At 46.7% G+C, this 20,651-nt stretch overlaps 1 protein-coding gene across 1 annotated transcript; it reads left to right on the forward strand.

Annotated features, from left to right (window-relative positions):
- Positions 1–468: 468 nt before the first annotated feature.
- On the forward strand, positions 469–20,386 carry URM1 (ubiquitin related modifier 1). The gene is made up of 6 exons (XM_035889930.1): positions 469–540; positions 3,298–3,332; positions 4,075–4,145; positions 16,328–16,409; positions 17,411–17,459; positions 18,184–20,386. The coding sequence occupies exons 1-6, from the start codon at positions 469–471 to the stop codon at positions 18,250–18,252; spliced, it is 378 nt and encodes a 125-aa protein (XP_035745823.1). The 3' UTR covers positions 18,253–20,386.
- The last annotated feature ends 265 nt before the right edge of the window (positions 20,387–20,651 follow it).

The raw sequence follows: 20,651 nt of genomic DNA on the forward strand, positions 1-20,651 counted from the left end.
AGATACTTAAAATCCAGCTGGAATTTTTGGATGAAGACCACGGTCAACAGCTTCACGTCTCTGCCATCACGTAACTCCAGCAGCAACGACAGCGTTCATCTGCGCTGGGGACCGGCCTTTCCTGGGGCCCAGCCCGGAGAATGATCTCCTCTGAGAACAAAAGGCCATTACAAACACCACCACCTTCTGCTCTCGGGGTTAGGCATACTCTGACCCCCGTTAGCATAAACGAAGAGCAATCTGTCTGCATAAATTTATGCCCCTTACGCATAATGCACCATGTATATGCATATATATTACATTTCTATGTGCATGTGTGCAGGCGTACGTGTGTTTTTTAAATCCAAACCCTCCACTGAGTGGAGGGAGGGTTAAGCGGCTGCGGTTTTTCCACCAGCACTGCCCAGCGCAGCTCCATGTTGTGGGGGAGAAAAGCCTGTGCCGTTACACAGCCCAGCTGCCACCGCCATGGCTGTGTACACGCTTGTGTACACGCTTCTCCCTCTGGGGACAGGAGGAGAAAACAAACAGGCGACAGATGTGAGCCGCGTTGTTTAACGTGATGCTGGAAGGTGCCCGGTGCTGCGGGGATGTGCTTGCTGGGAAAGCCTGCCCTGAGCAGAAGGGGATGCTGATCTGCCGCCCTTCTCTGACGTGCAGAAGCACACCTTCCATGGCGGCGACAGGAGCAGTCGTTGGTCTCGCCCAGCCTGGCTATTTCTGCTTCCCCACTAAAAATTCCAATTAACTGCAAGGCAGCAAGGTTGGCGTGGCCGCTGGGAAACGTCTGCTGCAGCTCTTTGCCTCTGCACAGCTGAAGCATTCTTGACGTGAAAAAGGGCTCTGTTTATAGAAAGATGGGAATTTAATGCAGAAATAGGTACTTTAAAATAACATCGCCTGGCCTAAGAGCTGAGCGTGCACCTCTGGGGGAACCGGCCTCCCTTCCAGCAGCCCTGAGGAGAGTGCGCGCCTGGCCTAGTTCAAATACTCTGCTGGCTTGTAAAACACTGAGAATCCACGAAAATCCATGAAAAAGCCACCACATACATACATATGGCCATGATGCAAACAAACAAAACTTTTCATTGGACTTTCTGATGCCACTTTCTCACTGTCTCATCTTTTTTGATGTTGATTTTCCAACAAATTCCAGATCCTGTGAATTATAGAATCATAGAATTTTAGAATCATTTAGGTTGGAAAAGACCTTTAAGATCGAGTCCAGAAGCAAACCCAGCCCTGTGAAGCCCACCAATAAACCATGTCCCTGAGCACCACATCTACGCGTCTTTTAAATACTTCCAGGGGTAGTGACGCAGCCACTTCCCTGGGCAGCCTCTTCCAATGCCTGAAATTAATTTTCTTTCTCACTTACTCTCCCATAGTCACCCTTTTCTCCCGAATAGTCTGACTGTTAGAACATCTCCTTTTAAAAAAACAGGAACATTGCAGGAGTGGCTTCAAAGTACCGAGCCATAATTTCCATTCTGGGTGCAAGATGTAGCCATTGAATTCAGTGGATTATACCAGCACATTTTTACTGACTTTATTTTCACTGGGCTCTAAATAAACATGCTTCAGGCTGAAAACATACTCTGGTCTTCCAAAACCTATAAATGCTGAAATGAAACTTCTTGCCTGCTGGTCATCTTAAATAAAAGCTTGGAGAACCAGTTCAATAACTGATTTAACAACTTAGACCTAAGAATCCTGTAACTGGTCAACAACATTAAATCATATGCGATGAAATTTTTTTTAATTATTAAAATTATTTATAAAAACCTTCCACTCGTTATTCGGCTTTTTTTCTCTGTACGTGTGTGTTTTTATGTGTGTGTACATGCACTCTCACTTTGCTTTGCGTTTCAGTTGTTTCAGTTCAGTGTAAAATAGCTGGGTTCTCGCTTTGTAGCATTTGGATTTTCAGGTCTTCGTTGCTGTAGTAGCTGTGTTGCTAATGCCCCGGCGCTGGGAAGTTAAAGTGTTTGCAGTGGAAGTCTGTGCATATTTGTGGAAATACTTCTGTTATTTTGTTAAAGCCTCCTTTTAGCAGAAGCTAAAAGGCTACTATTTATTTGCTTTTTCCCACCCTTTCACGAACACAGAAATGCCATAACCCTTTAAATACCCTTCTCCTTAAGAATCCTTTCCTCAGTCTTTCCCGCTTCCAGCTGCAGTAACTCTCCTAATTTTCCCAGAAGAGTGAGATGCATTTTTGCTTCCCTTGGAAATGCATAAATGAGCTCTCTATGTACAAATCACAGCTGAGTTCCCCACAGCTAGCGCATTACAGAAGGACCTTATCTTGCAATCTACATTTCCCGCTGTAACAAAGCGTGACCTTGTTTTCATTACATAAAAAAATGTTTTTCATATAATTGCTGTGGCTTGTTCTCTCGCATGAATCTCAGCTCATGTTAATAATTGCTGCTTCAATATTCAGATAACTATTTTTTGTGAGCTGGTGGAAGAACACCAACAGAGTGCTCTTTAGGAGAGTTGCTGCATATAAGTAATGCTGCCGAGGGCATAACAAGGGTTCTGTTGTGCTCTTCCATTGCAGAGCCAAGAAAACCTAGCGTGGCATTTTTAGATATTGAATTTAAAGGAACTTAGTAATGTCTGGATGTATCTTTGTTGATATTTAGGTGGAGATTATTTATTTTAAATACTTCTTTTTGTTGTGTTGGTTTCCAAGGGATTCAGGGCACCAGTAAGTTTCCAGACAGTAACTTCATAAGAAAATTTTTCTAAAGTAATCTTTGTTTAAGTTGGAAGAACATTTTGCCACAATTATATGCCCTTTGAAAATGGGTTGGTCATTTTTCTACCTCAGTTGAGTATCAAGTGAGTTGAGCTTTGTAAGAGTTTCCTAATTGTTGAAACTTGGGCCATCCCGTTCAGTGTAGTGTCAAGAGCTCACACTGTCCGCTTCTGTGTCCTGTGTCTGAAAGCAGCATTTGTGTTTATTATCCATTTCCCTACCCTCATGATAAATTTTTAGAATCTTCTAAGGCTGAGTTTGGCTTGTGGCCTCGCAACATCAGAAAAAATTATGTTTGTAAAGCTCGAGATTTTCACAATTGTTCTTTTTCCAAGAAAGGAAATACAGGTGGGGAGCTTGCTGAAACTTGTAAGTTGCAGTTACAAAAAAATTTTTTTTTTCCTAAGAATCTAAGGAGATTAGGTACCTGGACCCAATTAAAATCCCATTTTTTTTCAGGTATGAAGACTAGCTCCTGTACTTGCCAGCCTCTGCATATCTTGCTCACTCTTGATCTCTTGTGCTTGCAGAGGCCATTGCTTAGTTACCTGAGGCTAGTCCCCCAGTACGTTCTGAACATTACAGGGGATATTAATCAGGTTGTTCAGTGGAGAAGATTGTGTATTTATTTATTTATTTTTACTTTCAATTGTCAAGCATGCTCTGCTTGCTTCTCCTAGTCAAGTCCCTCCCGAGAGGGAATGCTTTGTAGTAAGTAGATCAAGAAAGGGTTGCCAGAACTCAAGGATTGCTGGCTCTGCAGCTGACTTGCTGCGTAACCTCGTGTGAGTCATTTCCTCTCTCTATTTACAAGTGGAAATGGGGGGAATATTTATTCCAGAAGCATGCTATGATTTTTCACGTTTTGTGAAATGCATTGAGGCTTCTGGCTAAAAGGTGCTAGGGATGAGCAATGTTGGATGTAGAGTGGTGGCTGTAGTATTGTTTGAATTGAAGCAATGCTGATAGCTAAAGGGAGAGGGAAGGCATTAAGCTAGACGCTGCATGGCAGTTTGTAAGCGCGTTGGGACGGGAGCCATCTTCCTGTTCTGTTGGGATGATGCCTGGCACCATGGGGTTCTGGCCTGCGACGGAGCCTCCTGTGTGTGTTGGCGATGGGAGATGGCAACTTCCCCTACGAATTTGTGGTTTGTGAGAGGGAAAAAAAGACAAAGAGAATCCTGTGCTAAATATAGTCTGTGTCATTTGTTTCTCTCTTGTGGCATCTATGTAAATCGCCTCTTTTGTACTGTCTTCCTTTTGTGACAATAAAGCAAAATCTCAGTGGTTCATTGTTTTTATTTCAGAGGTGGTGCGGAACTCTTGTTCGATGGTGTCAAAAAGCATCAGGTGACTTTGCCCTGTCAACCAGAGCCTTGTGAGTATCAGAACCTGTTGGATAACTTGAAAGAATGACAACAAATGAAACAAAGCTGGTTTGTACAGCAGTTTCGTTTGTTGGCAACAAGAGTCAATGACTTTTAAAAGCACTTTCAGGCATGCCGTGGATCAGATAGCTTGGCAGATGATGGTTAGTCCTCAAAGTAAATACCAGGCAGAAATAATCTGAGCATCTTTCCCATCCTGTAAGCACTTGTGAATCGAGTCCTTCCTTAAGACTTTTTCCTCCCTCCTCCTGGACAGACAACAGCCTTTCAATCAAGTCTAAATCATCAAGTCTAAATTTTTCTTGCTCGATACTTCAAACCACCAATAAACTCCTCTCTCTCTTGTTCTTCCTTGCCTGTTCTGAGGTTTCCAAGAGGCATATATATATGTGTGTGTGTGTGCATATATATGTACTGTATAGATACGTGGGTGGGTGTATAGCAATGTAACAATGTATTTTATCTACTCATTTGACTTTCAAGTATATGTAATCATTTTATATTAACAATGCAGTTGAAAATGGCAAAGCTAATGCTCAAACGTGATGCTGGACATCCTGCCTATAGCCTTCCCCACAGGAAAGAACAGGATGCTGTTAAACTAAAGACTTGAGTGTCCCAGTGATAAACACTCATAATCTCTGGTTTGTGATTTGGAATATCAATACTGAGAGGTGCTGTACTAACTCTCTTGTTTCTCCTTACGTGCGTGCATACTTCAGTTGCAACGTAATTTTGCCGCAGGTATGTCTTGAATTCTTCCAGCTAGATAGCAATGCTTTATGCTATTTGAGAGTGGGATTATAAACCGAAATAATACAAAGCATCAGGGAATGTTAACAACTAATATCTCATGAATGGCTAATACCATAATCTATGTGCTGTGAACATTCAGGCCTGAAATCTTCTTGCCGTGCCTGGAAGTAATTAGAGATTGGTAGAAACGCTTTTGATGCTTGGGCTTAAGTACATGTAATTCAAATATAATAGGAGCACTGGAATAGTGTGTTATCTTGTGGTTAAGGACAGGGACTAGGGATCCAGAAACATGACCTGATGCTGATTTGCTTTGTGAGTTTAGTTGTGTTGCTTAACTTTCCCCTGTTGCTAGTGAAGTAGTAGCGATACTTTCATGTATCACAAGAGAGTTCAGCATTAAATTCCAGCACTGTTAAAGCACTTAAGATCCTTAAATGGAAGATAGTAAAGAAATGTCAAAACACTCATTTACTTGGTTTATAAACTTGGGGGCTAGAGCATCATTTTCTTCAGTGTTCTGTAAATTTAAAATACCCACTGATATCCACCACATTGGTGGTGTTCAAACCATGATCAAGGAGAAGGGGTTATTGCATGAGATGTTTATTTCTGCCAGGGGAAGGGGGGGATTATTATCAAAGAATGATTCTTCTGGCCTGATGATTGTCAGCAGTGCAGTTGTATGTGGCCTAATCCATTCACACTTGAAGTTGCTGGGAAGACTTCTGTAGACATCACTAGGAGCTGGATTTATCCTAAAGGATAAATCTTTCTCTGAAGACCTGGCTCAGTCTCAGGGTTCAAACTCATGATCTCCAGTGATTCATTCCAGATTCATCTAACACATTATTGCTCCCAGCTTTTCAGTCTGCCTTGTTTTTCAGCTGCTGCTATCCCTGCAACAAGAGTGGCAGAATGGACAGCATGCCCTCCTGGCAGCTCCCCTGGTTTGCAGCCTGCTGTTTTCATGTGCATGGATTGACAGGGAGGTTTCAGTTTTTGGGCAGGTTGTGGATTGCAGCGGCTGAGGAGCAGACACTGAATTGTGAGGCTTCTGCTATGGTGACATTTACACCCAGCACAGGGATGGGGTAGGCAGACGTGCAGTTAATGTCTGACAGTAAGGGATTGCTGGAGACACCCCTCATAATATTTCTGGATGAGAATTATGTTGTAGAATTGAGGAATCAGTAGAAACAGATCAGAAACATGTGAATAAGAAATTTGGTAAATTCTTGTAATTTTATATTATTCCTAATGTCTTGTATTTTCCTTATCACATTAAGAAAGTTTAATTCACCTATCTCTGGGTAAATAAGGGTATATGTAGTATGTTCCTTGCTGCCCTTGCGCAGCCAGAATGACAGTGATTAGAGAAATAAAACAGCTCAGTTCTACTCTGTGCATCCTGTTGCTTACCTTACCCCATATGTCCATCACTTAATACTCTTAGGAAAGATCTGTAGTATGAGCACTGCCTGAAGACCTACACTTCTAACCCCATTTTAAGAGATTTCATTAACCGTCAAGCTTATTTTTGGCCATTTTGGCCTCTCTTAACCACTCTTCCTTTCTTTCTAGGTTATTTTTGTCTTTGTCCTCCTTTTTGCGGAGCAGCTGCTCCTCTCTGGGACATCCTAGAGGTGAGGGGAGGTGGAAAATGATATGAAGAAATACGTACAAATATTTATGTGAATAAGACAAGCTGTGCTCCATAGTTGACAAGGGCAATGTTCTCTGAATGATAATAATGTTGTTTGAACAAATTATTATGTGGTCATTTCCTTTTTCCTGGTAACAGGCACTAGGTGAAAAGTAGGTGGGTTCCAGAACCAGTTAACTTTTTCAATACGATTTGATTCTCTGTACTTTTATGACGTCTGGAGATGGGCTCCTGGAGGGATTAGGAAAGGCAGGAGGAAGAAAACTGCAAATGGGACAAGAGCAAGCCACAAGGGGTACTGCCGTGTGGTGGGACCTATTTTTATTATCCAAGGGGCTTTTTGTATCCTAACGTCAGTAAAATAGCAGTTCTTTATTTCCAAAGCAGAGCAGTCTTAGCTTGTGTGTTGAAGTTGCTGCCAAGTACGAACTTAAAAAGGTGTGATATATCTGCATAGGCAGGCAGATTTACATAAGCCACACTTTGTGCAGGACTGTGTAATCTTTTAGAGCTGTTGTGGAAAGAAGACCTCAAGTTAAACAAGAATCTTGTCCCAAATTACTGGCTATTTTGATGATCTCATTGATAACGCTGTTAGAGGATCTAAAGGCATTAATGCCCTGTTGGCTTCTTCTGCATAAAAACAGTGTGTGTGTGAGAAAGCAGCTGGGGGAATAACGATATTTGTCACATGGAGAGAGGATTAAATTGGCAGGGAAATCAACTTTATTTTCAAGCATCTAAGAGGCTATTAGAGACAATGGAGCATAAAAGAGAGAAACCCTAAATTAAAAACTGAAAATGTATTTGGCAGCCTCCTCCTGAAACAAGCCACAGTAATTTAACCAAGTGCTTCAGTAATCAAATAGATCATTGTATGACTGCTCTGCAAGTGATGCCGGAGCTCCTTCCTCCATCTCACTGGGGCTCACAGTGGTGGATTTGTCTATGGCCATGCGAATTGCATGGATGCTGTTGGAAGGGTAGGAAGTCACTGGCGTTGTTTAACCCTTGTAGTCATTTTAGGTTTAGCTCAGCAGCCTCATGCTGATGAAAAGTGTTTACAAAACCCCTCTGCTGTGCTCTCTACTGGATGTTGTATCCGGAGGTTGGGGCTGTTTGTAAAGTCTCTGGCAGTTGTGCTGCAGGTCCAGGCCTTAGAATTCCAACTTCTCCTGTGGTTTCAGTGATGGGACTTGTGTTTTTGGAGCAGCAATGATCACTCGGACCTTCTGGGATAATCACAGATTCACTGTGTGTTTTGGCACTTACGAGTCTGGAAGGATAAATTTTTAATCACTGTGTTTTGGTAATTGTTTGTGGCTTCCCTTTACCAAAACCCCAGGGAAAAAGCCTGTTGCTAATCAGATTTTTTTTTTTTTAGAGCGAAAATTAAAATAATCTGCCAAGTGCTGTTTATGTTAAATCCCCGTAGAGAAGAGTACAGTCTGCTCCTCGAGGGCTTTGCTTTCTAGGGCCCTTGTTCTGCACAGCGTGGAGGGCTGCTGGAGAGTTGGGAGCATTCATCTTCTCGGAAAAGAGCCTGGGGATCTCGAGAGATCAGACCTGTGTTACAGGCAGAGTGGCTTAAAAAAATACAGCATGGCATGTGTTCAGAGTCGATTGGGGTGCTATGCCAAAACAACATGTAAAATCAAGAGTGGCAGTTGGCATCGGTTGTCTGTAAATGCCCGGTGCTATTGCTAGATAGTATGTCATACTTAAGTTATTAATATTCTGGAATGCTTTTATTGCTCTGTTTATTATTCCTGACATTTTAAAACTTGTTCCAAAGAAGGAATAAAAATATATTTGGTAATGCAGAGACTTATTAGAAGAATGATAAAAAAACCCCATAGCTCTGTGGTTTTTCATGCAATCAAATCTTTTTAACTACAGTGTCTGGTATTTGCAGGTCTTAAAGGACTTTGGGGTTATTCCCCTGCTTGTGCATCTCTCTTAGGCAGGTAATTACATATTTTCTGGCGAGGAAAGGGGACTCAGTGGGTTACCCAGGGTGGGACCTCAGGCTGGACTAGCTCAGCCCTGGATCCTGGCTGCTCTTTCCAGCAATTGGTGTGAGCGGCCACGTTTGCAGCTCTGTGAGCCCGGCGTGGTGCTGTGGGGCTGCCACCGCCAGGATCGAGTGGTCCTTGCCGCGTTTGCAGCCCTGGCGCAGGGCTCAGCGCAGCGGCTGCAGGCACAGCTTCGGGTTGCTGTCCCAGTGAGGCCAGGCGTCGCTTCTGCGCAAGGAACGAGTCCTTCAGTGGGAACAGGGAAATAACCGCACGCCTTGGCAGGAGCAATCCTAGCACTCTCCTGGGAGGCCACGGAGCCGCGTTACTGGATCAGCTCATCCCAACTCTTTGTGGAAGGAGCTTCCCAGGCACCGAGAAACCAGCTCTTGTGTGTGACCAAATCCCTGGGATAACAAAGCCTGGCTGTTCCACCCTCCTTCCCAGCCGCTGTATTGCAGTGCCGGCACCTAGCAGGATAACAAAAAAAAATGTGCCGCCCCCCCCCCCCCCGCTCTCTCTTTTCTCTTGGTGGGATTTGCTGTGCTGACAGCACTGTTCAGAGGGTGGCAGCGGAGCAGGGCTGGGGAGGAGGATCCGGGCCCTTTAAACCGCTTAGCATGCGGTTCACACGGCTCCGGGCCAGCTGTTCCTTTCTCCTCCTGCCCTCACTCGCAGGAGTTGTTTGCTGAGCTCAGAGCTCCTGTGCAAAATTGCTTTTCAAAAGAGCCACTTTCTGCTTAATTAAACAATGAGCCGCCGTCCCTCTGCACATCTGTAAAGCTCCCTCTGCAGCCCCTTTATCCCACAAACTGCTCCATTCTTACCTCCATTCACTTGTAAATCTTACCCCCCTTCTCCTCCACCCTGATCATCTCACTGGCCCTTTCTTTTCCCCTTTCAAGTAAGACTGAGGGGCTTGGAGTATCTGTGGGGGTGGCTGGGTTGGGTGGACAGGAATCGGTTTAATGGTGCTTGCCGTATATGAAAGTCTAATAATAGCAAAACAGATCTGAGCCCAAAAGTGAGAGGGGAGGTCTGGACTCTGCACCATTTCTGTATTTAGAGGAATAAAATCATGGCAGTTCCTGAGCCGAATTGAGACACTGACTCATCCAGCAGCCGGAGGGGACACCAGCCACCAGCCAGGCTGGGAGGGGAGCAAGGAGTTGACTTCAAGGCGCTTTCTGATCCAGCTGGCAGTGCCAGGCAGAGCCCAGCCCAGGGGATTCCCTCGGCCAGGCTGGCTGCCTGCAGGGCAGTGCCAGGCTGCTGGGGAATCCCTCTGCAGGCTGGCAGGAGCAGCCACCTTCCTCTATGGTCTGGGGTCTTGCATCAGCCCTGTGTAGTCTCTGGTGACAGTGATCATGTTTTCCTTTTTAACCCTCGGTGCGCGTGCATGCGCACAAAACCCAGAAGCTGGGAAAATAGAAGAGAGGGGAAATTTCAGCTTGATGGGTTTCGGCTAAGCTTTACGCCCGTGGTTAGTAATGCATTCTCTGAATTGTCTTCCTGAGCAGCTTAAAAAAATTAACCAGCAACATTCAAGGTTAAGCAGGATAAATGAATGGAAAAGTGATGAGGTGGGATCCCTCCTTTATCACTGGGAAGGACAGATTATAGCCAGGGTGACGCAATATCATCTAGCATAGATTGATAGAGAGGGGTGAAGAAATGGGAGTTTGGTGCATTAGCAGAAGATTCCTGACTGCAAAACTATTAGACCATGGCACAGTCTCCTTGGGGTTTGGTAGCAGGTCTATGTTGCTCGAGCATCTTAAAATGAGAGCGGGCAAAGCTCAGGATGGTCTTTTGCTGAGAATAATTCTGCACTGGCAGGGGATAAAATTGCAGGACCTGTTAACAAGATGTTATTTTTAATGTCTGCAATTCCCAATCTGGCACTTCGCTGCCGGTGCGATAGTCTTTGAGGCGCTCTCAGTTCTTTCCTTTGACAATTTTGAACGAGAGGCAAGACCCTGGGCCAGCACTAGCGATCTGTGATCCTAATTAAAAGAGACAGTTTGGTGCACTGGCATTTATTTGGGAGCCTGAAGTGACAATAGCGTTGGGTGTTACGGGATTAGATGCTCTGACTTTGGAAATGAGTAGGGATTAGGTTTACCCTGAGGATCTGCTCGGAGCTGCTTTTTTTGTCACAGGAGCTGATGGATCTGGAGGCTTGCTGCTGGCTAGCAAGTGGGATTGGAGATCCCTTGAACTTGTGTTCTCCTAACTGGAAGTGGAAGATCCCAAGCAGCTCCTCTCCAGTTCATGAGCTTTGTGATTAAATTCTTGGGGCTGAGAATTGCTGGGTGATGGCTGGTATCTGAGTCTTCACTGCTAATGGGAGGACTATGAAAGACCCCTGTGATCATTTCCCATTGTGGGGATGCAAGGAAATGGAGAAGAGCATTGCTCTTCTAGCTGAGAAGCGAGAAAAAGATGTCATAAGGCAATTAAAAATTACAGAAGCCGAGACCTTGGCATTCATTTGTAGCAGACAAGAACAGATGAGACCAGCGACTGGGATTCTCTTGTGTCTGGCTGTAGTTACCCCCTAATTTTTCCCTAGTACTTAAATCACTGCCCACTCCAGTGCGTGGCAGGATTGGCTTGTGTGCTTGTCAGAGAAAATGGATTTTGCTCTTGCTGCAAAATTTTGCCTTGCTGCTCACTCTGCGTAGTACCAAACCCACTTGCCTGTGACTCCATTTATATCGGCTATTCCAGGTCTTCTTCTGCAGTTTATGGCACACCATCGCCTGCTTCAGCGAATGATTTGCATATCAGATGGGAGTCTGAAGGATCCCTTAGGTCAGGTTTTGTAACAAGCTCTTTTAGAGAGCAGATTCCTGGAGGGCTGTCAGATTCAAAAGCAGAGAGAAGGCATTCACCTGGAGGGGCAGCAGGTATCGGGAGCTGGTCTATTTTAAACACAAGCTGCTTAAGTGGGAAAAGGGGGATACAAATTGTCTTTCCATACATTTCCATGCAGTCAGGGGGAATAATGGCAGAGGAGCGGCAGGGAAGGGGCTTTGTCATGGTTACAGGCCGGTGGCTGAGAATGTGGGTGGAGCGGCGCTCGTCCAGAGTTAGTGACCTCAGCAAATTGGAGCTCAGCCATGGTCAGTATGATAAATGATCTTATTCTGGGTCAAAGAAATGGTACCCCACAGGGAGGTATCCGCAAGGCGGCCCGGGAAAGCGCAGTGCTCTTGCAGCACTGACCCCTTAGTGACCAGTGCTGCATATATCTTATTTATTATGGACCAGAAGGGAATTTTCCATGGTTTGGCCTTTATAGGGTTCCCCTATTTCCCCGAAATAAGCTCCCAGTTCTGCAGCCAAGGCAAGAATATGGGTGTAATTACACCCTCTGCGTGCCCTTCGAGGTACTGTCTGCTTTGTGCAGGTTTGTATGTGGATTTTAAGGCAGGGGACATGGAGATGTCTGGTCATTGCATGTGTGTGTGTGTATCTGCCAACGACCTGTGCAGCTCCTGCGTGTCTGTGTCAACTGGTATTATGGCTGAGCAAAATCCTTCTGCATTTCTGCACATTTATCAGTTTGGTGTGAGATCCTTCTAGTGCAACACCCAGCTTGGTGTTTCTTATTCGAGGCACCTGGTTTGTCTCTGCACACAGCGAATGCCCCCTTTGCTGAGTTATCACTGATGAATCTGTCAGGCCCAGGAGGCTTTATTGAGCTGGGAAAGATCTATGGATTTCAGCCCTGGTTTTGAGGGTGCAAATGAACCTGGGCTCTTGTTCCAGGCAATGTTAAATGGAGTCCTAGATGCATTTCTCTTGCAGAGGAAGCTCAGCAGATTCTTCATCAGGGAACAGTTGGGGTAATGCAGAAGATCAGGCCTTGGAGGATACGCAAGAGGACTGAGCAGACTGTGCAGTTCTGTCTGCCACAACCGGGAGTGTTTATGATGCAGCTGGGCTGAAAATGAGCCGACACTGTTGGGTTTTTGTATGCACGCTCGCTGCAGTTTTTGCATCCTGTCCGCTTGCGTGACAAGGCAATGACTTTCTGTCACTGCAAGCACACACTTCGTTTTCCTGAGCTGTGTGTTTCACTGGGTGATTTGTTTTATGCATGTATTGTGGATTTGAGCTCCCATCTGTGCACTTGAACTAAGCAGTTTTCTCAAACGTTTGTCGGTTTTTCTTTTTTTAATTAACTTTAGATTATTTTTCCTGAGAATTTGGAGAGGTTTGATGTACTGTTAGCACAGGCAACAGAAGCTGTCTCTGTGTACAAATGAGACAGGGATTTCCTACCATGTGCTTCAGTCCCTCCTTTGCAGTTTGACAATATTTCAGGCTTCTGTGGATGGTTCACTCTGGCTTCTCTCTTGATGCTGCCAATGGCAAGGACAGTTAACAATAATTAGAGGGGATTTTTTGGTGTGGATGTTTGTTAGCAAGTGAATGAATTGGCATAAGCTACCAAAAGGATTTCCTTGAGACCATGCAGCAAAGATAAAAATATATCATGCCTGGAATGAGCTGGACTTGAGTTGGTGACGTTGGAGCAAAATGCTGTATTGTCTCAGCTCTCACCTGAACCTCACTCCTGGGCCAAAATGCACGGTTGCTTTTGCAACAAATGGCAGCACACGTAGTACAACTGTACTCCTGCAAAGAGCAAATGCCTCTGTTCTGTGATGGGGGCCAATTTGAGAACCAACACAAGTGTAAAATTGCTGTGTTGTAGTGACGGTTTAACTTGTCAGCGGATGCGGTGCCTGACCAGTTGAGATTTTTTTTCCCTCCTTATATGTCATTTGTGGACGACCTGCTGTTTGCATAGCAAATCCTCAGCCCAGGGAGCTGGAAACCCGTTAGACCCGTAGCATAGTATCAGAAAGAAAATGTCTTAGGAATGCTACGTATGTCAACTGTAAGAGATAAGCGGTTGTGCTATAATTTACCTTTTATTATTTCCATCATGATAACACACAGAGCCCTGAGCTGTTGATCAAGACTGCTGTTCAAGCCACTGAGCTGCAAGATGGCTTCTCCCAGACCACTTGCAATGGAAGTAATCTTGTTCCTTTTCAATATCTTTCTTGTGGGAGACGGTTTTGGTGCGGCTCTGGTCATTTTTCATCCTTTATAATTGATTTGTTCTACTAATATTGGTGTACAGAGTGTAGAGACATGAAGGTGGGGGAAAAATTCGATGCTGATAAAACAGCCAAAAGTATCATGTCCTAAGGTTGGCTGCAGAGAAGGGGTCTTAATTTTTGTTGCCTTGTGGAGCAGGGAAGCTCCAGGCATGCACAGGGGTATCAGGTTTTTTCCTACTGTCTAAATTCTTCAGTATATGTGTACGTGACTTCTGGGGAGGAGTAAATGAATGTAGGCTCAGGTGGGGCTGAAAATAACATTTATTATGGAAGGAGTAGGCGTAAGGGAGTCTTCCAGCTCAGCCTCGAATAAATCAGTCCTCTCGCCCCTTCGTCCAGGCTGCTTCTAGGTGGCTGTCTTTTATCCAGCTGGTGCAGTGTGTTTCTGTTTAAATGATCTCTCCTGAAAGGTCCCAGAGGAAAGGGCTGCTTATTCCACGCAAGGAGAATGGTATATGGCACAGCTCATTGTTGTGTGCCCTGCCGCAAGTGCATAAATATGAAACAGCTCGTGGGTGTTGCTGTGGTGGGGCTGGTGTCCCCTTTGTGCCCCCCCTCCTTCTCCTGAAGGCTCCTCTCCATCTTTCTTCCTCTCCGGCTTTCATTTCTTGGTGATGGAGAGCAGAAGCCATTTGGGTGTGAGATCCTGAGGGCTTTATGTTGCAGCAGCATTTTTCAGGGGAAGGTGAATATAGTTAACTCTTGTTCTGGCGGCTGACCAACCGGTGTGATGTGTGTGTGTATACATATGTGTGTGTATCTATATATGCACACACACCCCTTCTGAGCGACACTCGCCATCCCTGGTGCACATTGCTAGGAAAGCGGCAGAAAATGGTCTATTTTGTGCTCTTAACTACATATCATTACAAGGGAGTCATGGGTCAGCCCCAGGCCAGTGATCCAACTCAGCGGGCAGTTGTAAGGCATGAAGCAGCTCTTTTTGCCCTCATCAGAATGATCCAGTGCTTGGAGGCGGCAATACCTGTCACGCTCTGGGCAGCCCCACGGTGGGACCAGTGTGCCGGGGGGCAGGCTGTCATCCAGAGGCACCAATGCCCTGGGAAACCAGGGGGGAACAGAGGGAATCTGAGAGCATCCCCCTCCCCCTTTCCCTGGGAAAAGAGGTCCCCATCTGCTGCAGATGGACATGTCCCCATCGCCTAGTTGATGTGCACCTGCCTACACCAGGGCTGTTCATCCTTGGTGTGACAGAAGAGATGGGAGTAATGTTATTTGGAAGAATCCCAGCTCTGCTCTGGGTAGCATCCATGATCCCATAAAATCCTGGGGTAAGGCAGGGACTGAGTCGAGCTGCTACAAGTGCATTTATTTTTGCTGGTCGTGAAGGAAACACTGGGGGAATCATACACAGAGTTTGATTTTAGCTCAGAAAGGCGCATGCAGAAAGGTTCCCCATGACTATGGCGAGGTTGCCACACATGAGGGAGATGTGGAAACCCATCCCGCCGACCCGGCTCATCCTACGAGCGGGGCTCCAGCCCTCACTGGTGGATTTGTGCCTTCGAAAAGCTTCCTCCCGCCTCGAAAACAAACAAAACTCTTCGGGGGCTTTCAAAGGGCTGTTTAAAAGAGCCCCGTGAGAATAACTGATTGTGGATTCAGAATGATGAAGTGGTTTGTGGAACGGTGAAATATAGAGGCAAATGCAGGAGAACTCCACATTGCAATTTGTCAGCTTCTCTAAACCCTGTAACGGATTATTCCCCCCCTCTGTCGCTTCTCACCTCTCCAATAGGAAATTAACTGATGCTATCACTAAAGAAATTGTTTTTGCCTCACAAAGTAAAATTGATACTATAAAAACCCGCCAGCGGTGTCTCCTCCTCCTTTTACATGAAGACAAATCCTTCCTGTCACCTACTGAAATGGAAAGATAAAGGCTGAGCTTTAATAAAGAAGCTATAAGCACAAAGTGTAGAGGGAGGGAGCAGGCATGGTGTGGGGAACATGCCACGACAGCAGGTGTGATGCAGAGGGGTATTGCAAGTGTCCAAAAATACGACAACTGTGGCCGCTGCCTGCATGCGTGTTTAATGCATGGTTATGTATATGTTTGTGCCCCAGGACTCATGTCTCCAAGAGTTTGTGCTGGGTGTGGTACCAATAGTGTCTACCTTTACTCCTCTCAGGTTCTTAGGCTTGCTTGTTTGGACATGTTAGATCTAATTAGACATGCAGAGAGTTAAAAATCAATTTGTTAGGCGATAACGGAACACAGAGGAGATGGGATGTGTTAAAGAAATCTGAACTTCAGGAGTCTCCTGCTGGATCGGCACTTCAGCATGAACTGCATTCATTCTTTGTGGGGTGCATTTTCTGTGGGAAGCCTCTTCTGCCAAACTGTGGGGTTTGGGGCAGAGCCCTGAGCTGCCTTGAGGCAGGGCTGCCTGTTAGATGGTGGTAAGGGACAATCCTGTTAGGTGGTTCCTTTGACTGGAGGTTTGCAGCTACCCCCATCCATCCTGCATGTTCCTCATCTACTCTTTTGTGGATAAACAATCACTTTGTTCTGGCATCAGCTAGGAGCCATCAGCTAGTTTGTAAACTGCTGTCCTTTCTCCTTTCAGGGGATATCAGAAACCTGCTAAAGTGGATCAAACAGAATCTGTTGAAAGAGCGACCCGAATTATTTATGCAAGGGGAATCTGTGTAAGTACAACTTGTGAATCCTCCTTGTGTTTCTCTGTTGATCCCCATGGTTTGGGATACATGTTGGTTGCAAGAAACAAGTTAATGACCATGAAAATATGGGATTTGCTAAAGTGATAATGGGAGTTGTCTCACACTACACCTTGCGCAGTTCCACAGAAAGTGTCTTTTGCGGCCCTCACACCCCAAATCTTTAAACCTTAAATGCGAAGTGGGGCCACATAGATTTGCTCTCCGTTGTCACCTGGAGCAGCATAGCGCATGTATCCTCAATTCCAGGAGTTTTAGCAGGTCTGTCCGTTCCCTGCTGACATCACTGGGACTGAAGCAGTCACTAGGAGAAACGCCAACAAATATTTCTTCTGGGAAATGTATTTTTATTGTCAAAATGGGGCCAACCTCGTGGAGGGGGGGGGGGAAAAAGCCAAGAGAAATGGAGCAGAGTGAGTTGTGCAAGCCATCCCTGACTGCGGGGTGGCGCTGGGGGTGTTTAACATTCGTCATGGATCTTTGTGAGCTGAAGCGTGTGCCAGATCCCCTGGTAACAGGAGAGACAATTGCAGGACACTGAAGATCAAAGAGGGGGAATCCCTTTGCCTGTAATCAGGGGCTCGAAGTGGATCCCAGGTGTTTACTGCCTTTGGTAGGGGCACCGGAATAGCTTTCCGTACCTTCACATCAAGCTCTCTGTACTCGACCGTAGTGCGTGGGTTTTAATTACCTGGCTTTTCTACATCTTACGGAAATGTAGTCATCTCGGAGCATCCTCGGGAATGGTGCATTTTGATTCAAATGAGCTCTGGAATTGCTCCTGCCTCCCCTGTATTTGATCTAGAAAGGGCACAGACTGTACCTGTTTCCACCTCCGTGCTAGGATTCCTTTTTCTCTTTGGCTTTATAGGCAGTCAGCTTGTGATCTGTGCTGTAACATCCCTTGTTCTTAACTATTTGTGAAGCTTTTTAGCAGCCCTGTATCCTAATTATTTCTCTCTGTTCTGCAGGAGGCCAGGAATTTTGGTGCTCATCAACGACGCAGACTGGGAACTAATGGTCTGTACTCCTTCAGTTTGACTTTTTTTGTTGAAAATATTGCTCTGTCTGTTCTGTGGTCGCTCTCAGAGAAGCTATTTCTGATTCTTGCCCCAAGCGAAGCATCTCATGTTTGAGGGGGAAGGGGCAGGCTGGGATCTCTCTCCCTGTATTGTACTGTGGCTGTTCAGAAGCCTGGAGCCTTTCTCTAACCTGCTGAGTCTCATCAGCCAGCCAGTGTCTGAAGAGAGATCACCCGTATTCCCTGCCCTCTGGCAGCGGGCTTCGCACCTCTGGCTGCTTGCAGGTCTCCCCCATGCGTGGGGTAAGGACTGAGCGGGTACCAGGCAGCGTCACAGCCCCAAGCAGAGCCCCTTCTAGTGTAAGGTGGTGCCGCAGCAGGTGAAAGCAGCCCTGGGGAGATTTTCTGCCCCAACAGGCAACTGGTAAATACCTTCCCTTTCCAGCCCACTGTTGTGCTCAGACAACAAACAGTCCTGAACCGTTTTCCTGCCTCAGGCAACCACCTGTTCTGTCAAAACCCCAGTCCAGAAAGCGGTGTGGGATAATGACCATCAGCTCCTTGTCTGATCTCTCACCTTTGCTTCTGTTATGATGAAAACATCAGTCTGTCCCCTTCTGCTCTTGCTAACACTCAACATCTTTTTATGAGCTGTTTTCTCTTTGCAGCTAGTATTTGGAAATGACATTTAAAACATTTTTCATTTTTTTTCTTGGCCTGCAGGGTGAGCTGGATTACAAACTCCAGGACCAGGATAATGTGCTTTTCATCTCGACATTGCACGGCGGGTGAACTCCTGGAAAAACAAAGAGGATGTAAATCCAAATCCCTGGGCAAAAAACCCAAACAAAAACCTAAACCCACCCAAACCTCTCTTGAACTGACTGTGCCTGCTCTCTGCATCTTCCCACTGCGTTCACTTGTTACTAGACATCCAAATAAAGCCCCGCCAGCGTGCGGCCTGCTGTCCACTACAACAGCATCCATCTTTTGGTCCTCATTTCACCTCTCCTGACTGCACTTCCAGGTACCCTAACGAGCAGAGAGCACCTGCAGCATGTGTGGCTTTGTTTTTCCATGATGGAAGAGGGGTGCTGAACCTCTAGTGGGATGGTGTGTCTTCACAGGCAATGAGACATTCTGGGGGAGTTGTGCCTGCTTTGGGGCAAGGCTGGGGTGCCTCTGCCTTGGTGCTGGGAACTGGGATTCTTCTAAAACAATACTTAGTGTTGATACAGCCTGTGCACGAGCCATGGGAAGGGCGAGACGTGGAAGTGCAAGGAAACAAAAGGTGACTTGACTTGTTTTTCTCTGAGGTGGCAGACATTACAGCTTCAGAGTCCTCTGTAGTGGCTTTCCACTTGTCGTGATATTTATTTGTGGGAAGTAGGAGAGAAACAGGCTTTTTTGGTTTTGTTTTTCTGATGCCTTATGTCTCTCTCATACCTGAGCTGAGACAGGGTAAAGTACTAGCCCACAAACAATGTCAATTTATAACCATTTGGTTGGAGGGGAAACAAACCCATGCCTGGCCTGAGACAGCACGGAGTGATAAGGGCAGCAAATTATCTTTCTGTCGTCACGATGGACAGTATTGATCAGCCTCCCTTGCATTCTGTGCAGGTGGGGAGCTGCGTTGCTGCAGCCTGGCCGGGGAAGGGCTGGGGCTGGAGATGATGAACAGTTAAAGCGCGGAGACCTGGGAAAGAAAGTCAGTGGCTTTTAAACCTTTCCATCAGTGGGAGGGGGAGGCTTCTTACTGCTGCCCTGAGTGCAGCGGAAGTGGGTGCGCGCGGCTCTGCTGGGGCATGGATGCTGTTTGGTTTCCAGAAGTTTCCTCGGACAGACGGACTGGCCTGCCTGCCAGCCAGGAGGCCGCGGCAAGAGCGCAGGGAAGGGGTCAGAGAGGATAGCGTTGGCGCCAACAGGTCTGAAACGCGCTGTGTAAGCTTCTAGGAGTGCCCGACCAGGATCGTCCTTCCTGCGCTCCCCCCTGCCCTGCTCACCTGCGTTTCAGCATGGCTCCAGCAGCACACAGTGGTCCCAGTCGGCAGCACTCCTGCCCGAGCAGTGGCTCTCCTGGGGTGGAGGGCTTGCCAGTGCCGTGAGCTCAGTCGGCGCATATCTTGGAGCTGATCTGCACCACGTTCTGCTCGCCCCATCCTCGATCTCCGGGAGCTGCCAAGGGGGAGCTGGGAGGCAGTGAGCAGCGCAGTGCACCAGCCCCTGCTCGGGCAGCCTGGCCTGACACCGTGAGTGCTCCGATGAGGAGCCCTTCCCATCCTGCGCCTGGCAGAGGAGTTACTCTGTCTGACGCAGAGGGAGTGCCAAAGAGTAATTCCCCGTCTGACTTCTCCGGTGACTCCTCTCTTGCCTTTACCCCACCATAACCTGTGTAACTAAAAGCACCCATGGACTACAATGCCGCTGCATCTGAGAAACCCTCACTTCAAGCCCACTGCTGGTAACAAACCGATATTCAGCCTTTTCCAAATCCAGCCGCAGCGACTCAAGTCCAGCTTGCGCCGTTTGTAAGTGACACGGACGGGCCAAGGGCTCTTCTCTGTCCTGAGTTCACGGCTGTAAGCTCTGCTGGGCTGGGGGAGCGGAGGGGGGATTCCAGGTGACGGTGGGAGCTGGCTGAAAAACAACGAACCTGTGTGGCGAGCAGCTTGAAACGGACTTAAACCCAAGTGGGAAAAGGCAGGTACATCTTCAGCGCTGCTGCCTGCCCTGCCTCTGTGCTGCATTTTTGCCTTAGGCTGGGCTTGTGTGTTCTTATCCCCCCCAGCCGTTTGCTCACGATAGGATGAGTTCCTTCCCTGGGAGGTGTTACTCCCCTTGCTAGCGCAGGTAGACCCAGATGGCTTAGCTCCGGCTGTAGTAAAAGCTGCCAATCATTGCTAAAAAAAGCCAGAAATGGGAAGATGGGGGAAGCCAGGGGAGGGGAGAAGAGGGGTACAGCAAAATCCTGTAACAACAACAAAAAGTTTCTGAAATAAAAGCCTTTTAAAACATTCTCTGCCTCCAGCTTTGTCCTAGTTAGGCTCTTGGTGGAATTTTGCTTGGATCTTGTAATGCTTCCCTCCTCCTCCTCCTCCTCCTGGGTTTCCTTGGCAGCCCCGGCCGAGTCGCTTGGCTCATGGAGTCGTGAAGCCGCTCTGTGCAGAGCCTTCCCCTGGCTGCCAGCT

Source organism: Egretta garzetta, unplaced genomic scaffold (genome assembly GCF_000687185.1).
Source record: "Egretta garzetta isolate BGI_Z169 unplaced genomic scaffold, ASM68718v1 scaffold190, whole genome shotgun sequence".
Lineage (NCBI taxonomy): Eukaryota > Metazoa > Chordata > Aves > Pelecaniformes > Ardeidae > Egretta > Egretta garzetta.

Excerpts from the sequence above, each read along its gene's own strand:
- URM1 (XM_035889930.1), top strand. The coding sequence starts at position 469 with ATGGCTGTGTACACGCTTGTGTACACGCTTCTCCCTCTGGGGACAGGA. Across the intron at positions 541-3,297 it reads AAAACAAACAGGCGACAGAT|AGGCCATTGCTTAGTTACCT; the intron begins GTGAGCCGCGTT and ends TTGTGCTTGCAG. Across the intron at positions 3,333-4,074 it reads TACCTGAGGCTAGTCCCCCA|AGGTGGTGCGGAACTCTTGT; the intron begins GTACGTTCTGAA and ends TTTTTATTTCAG.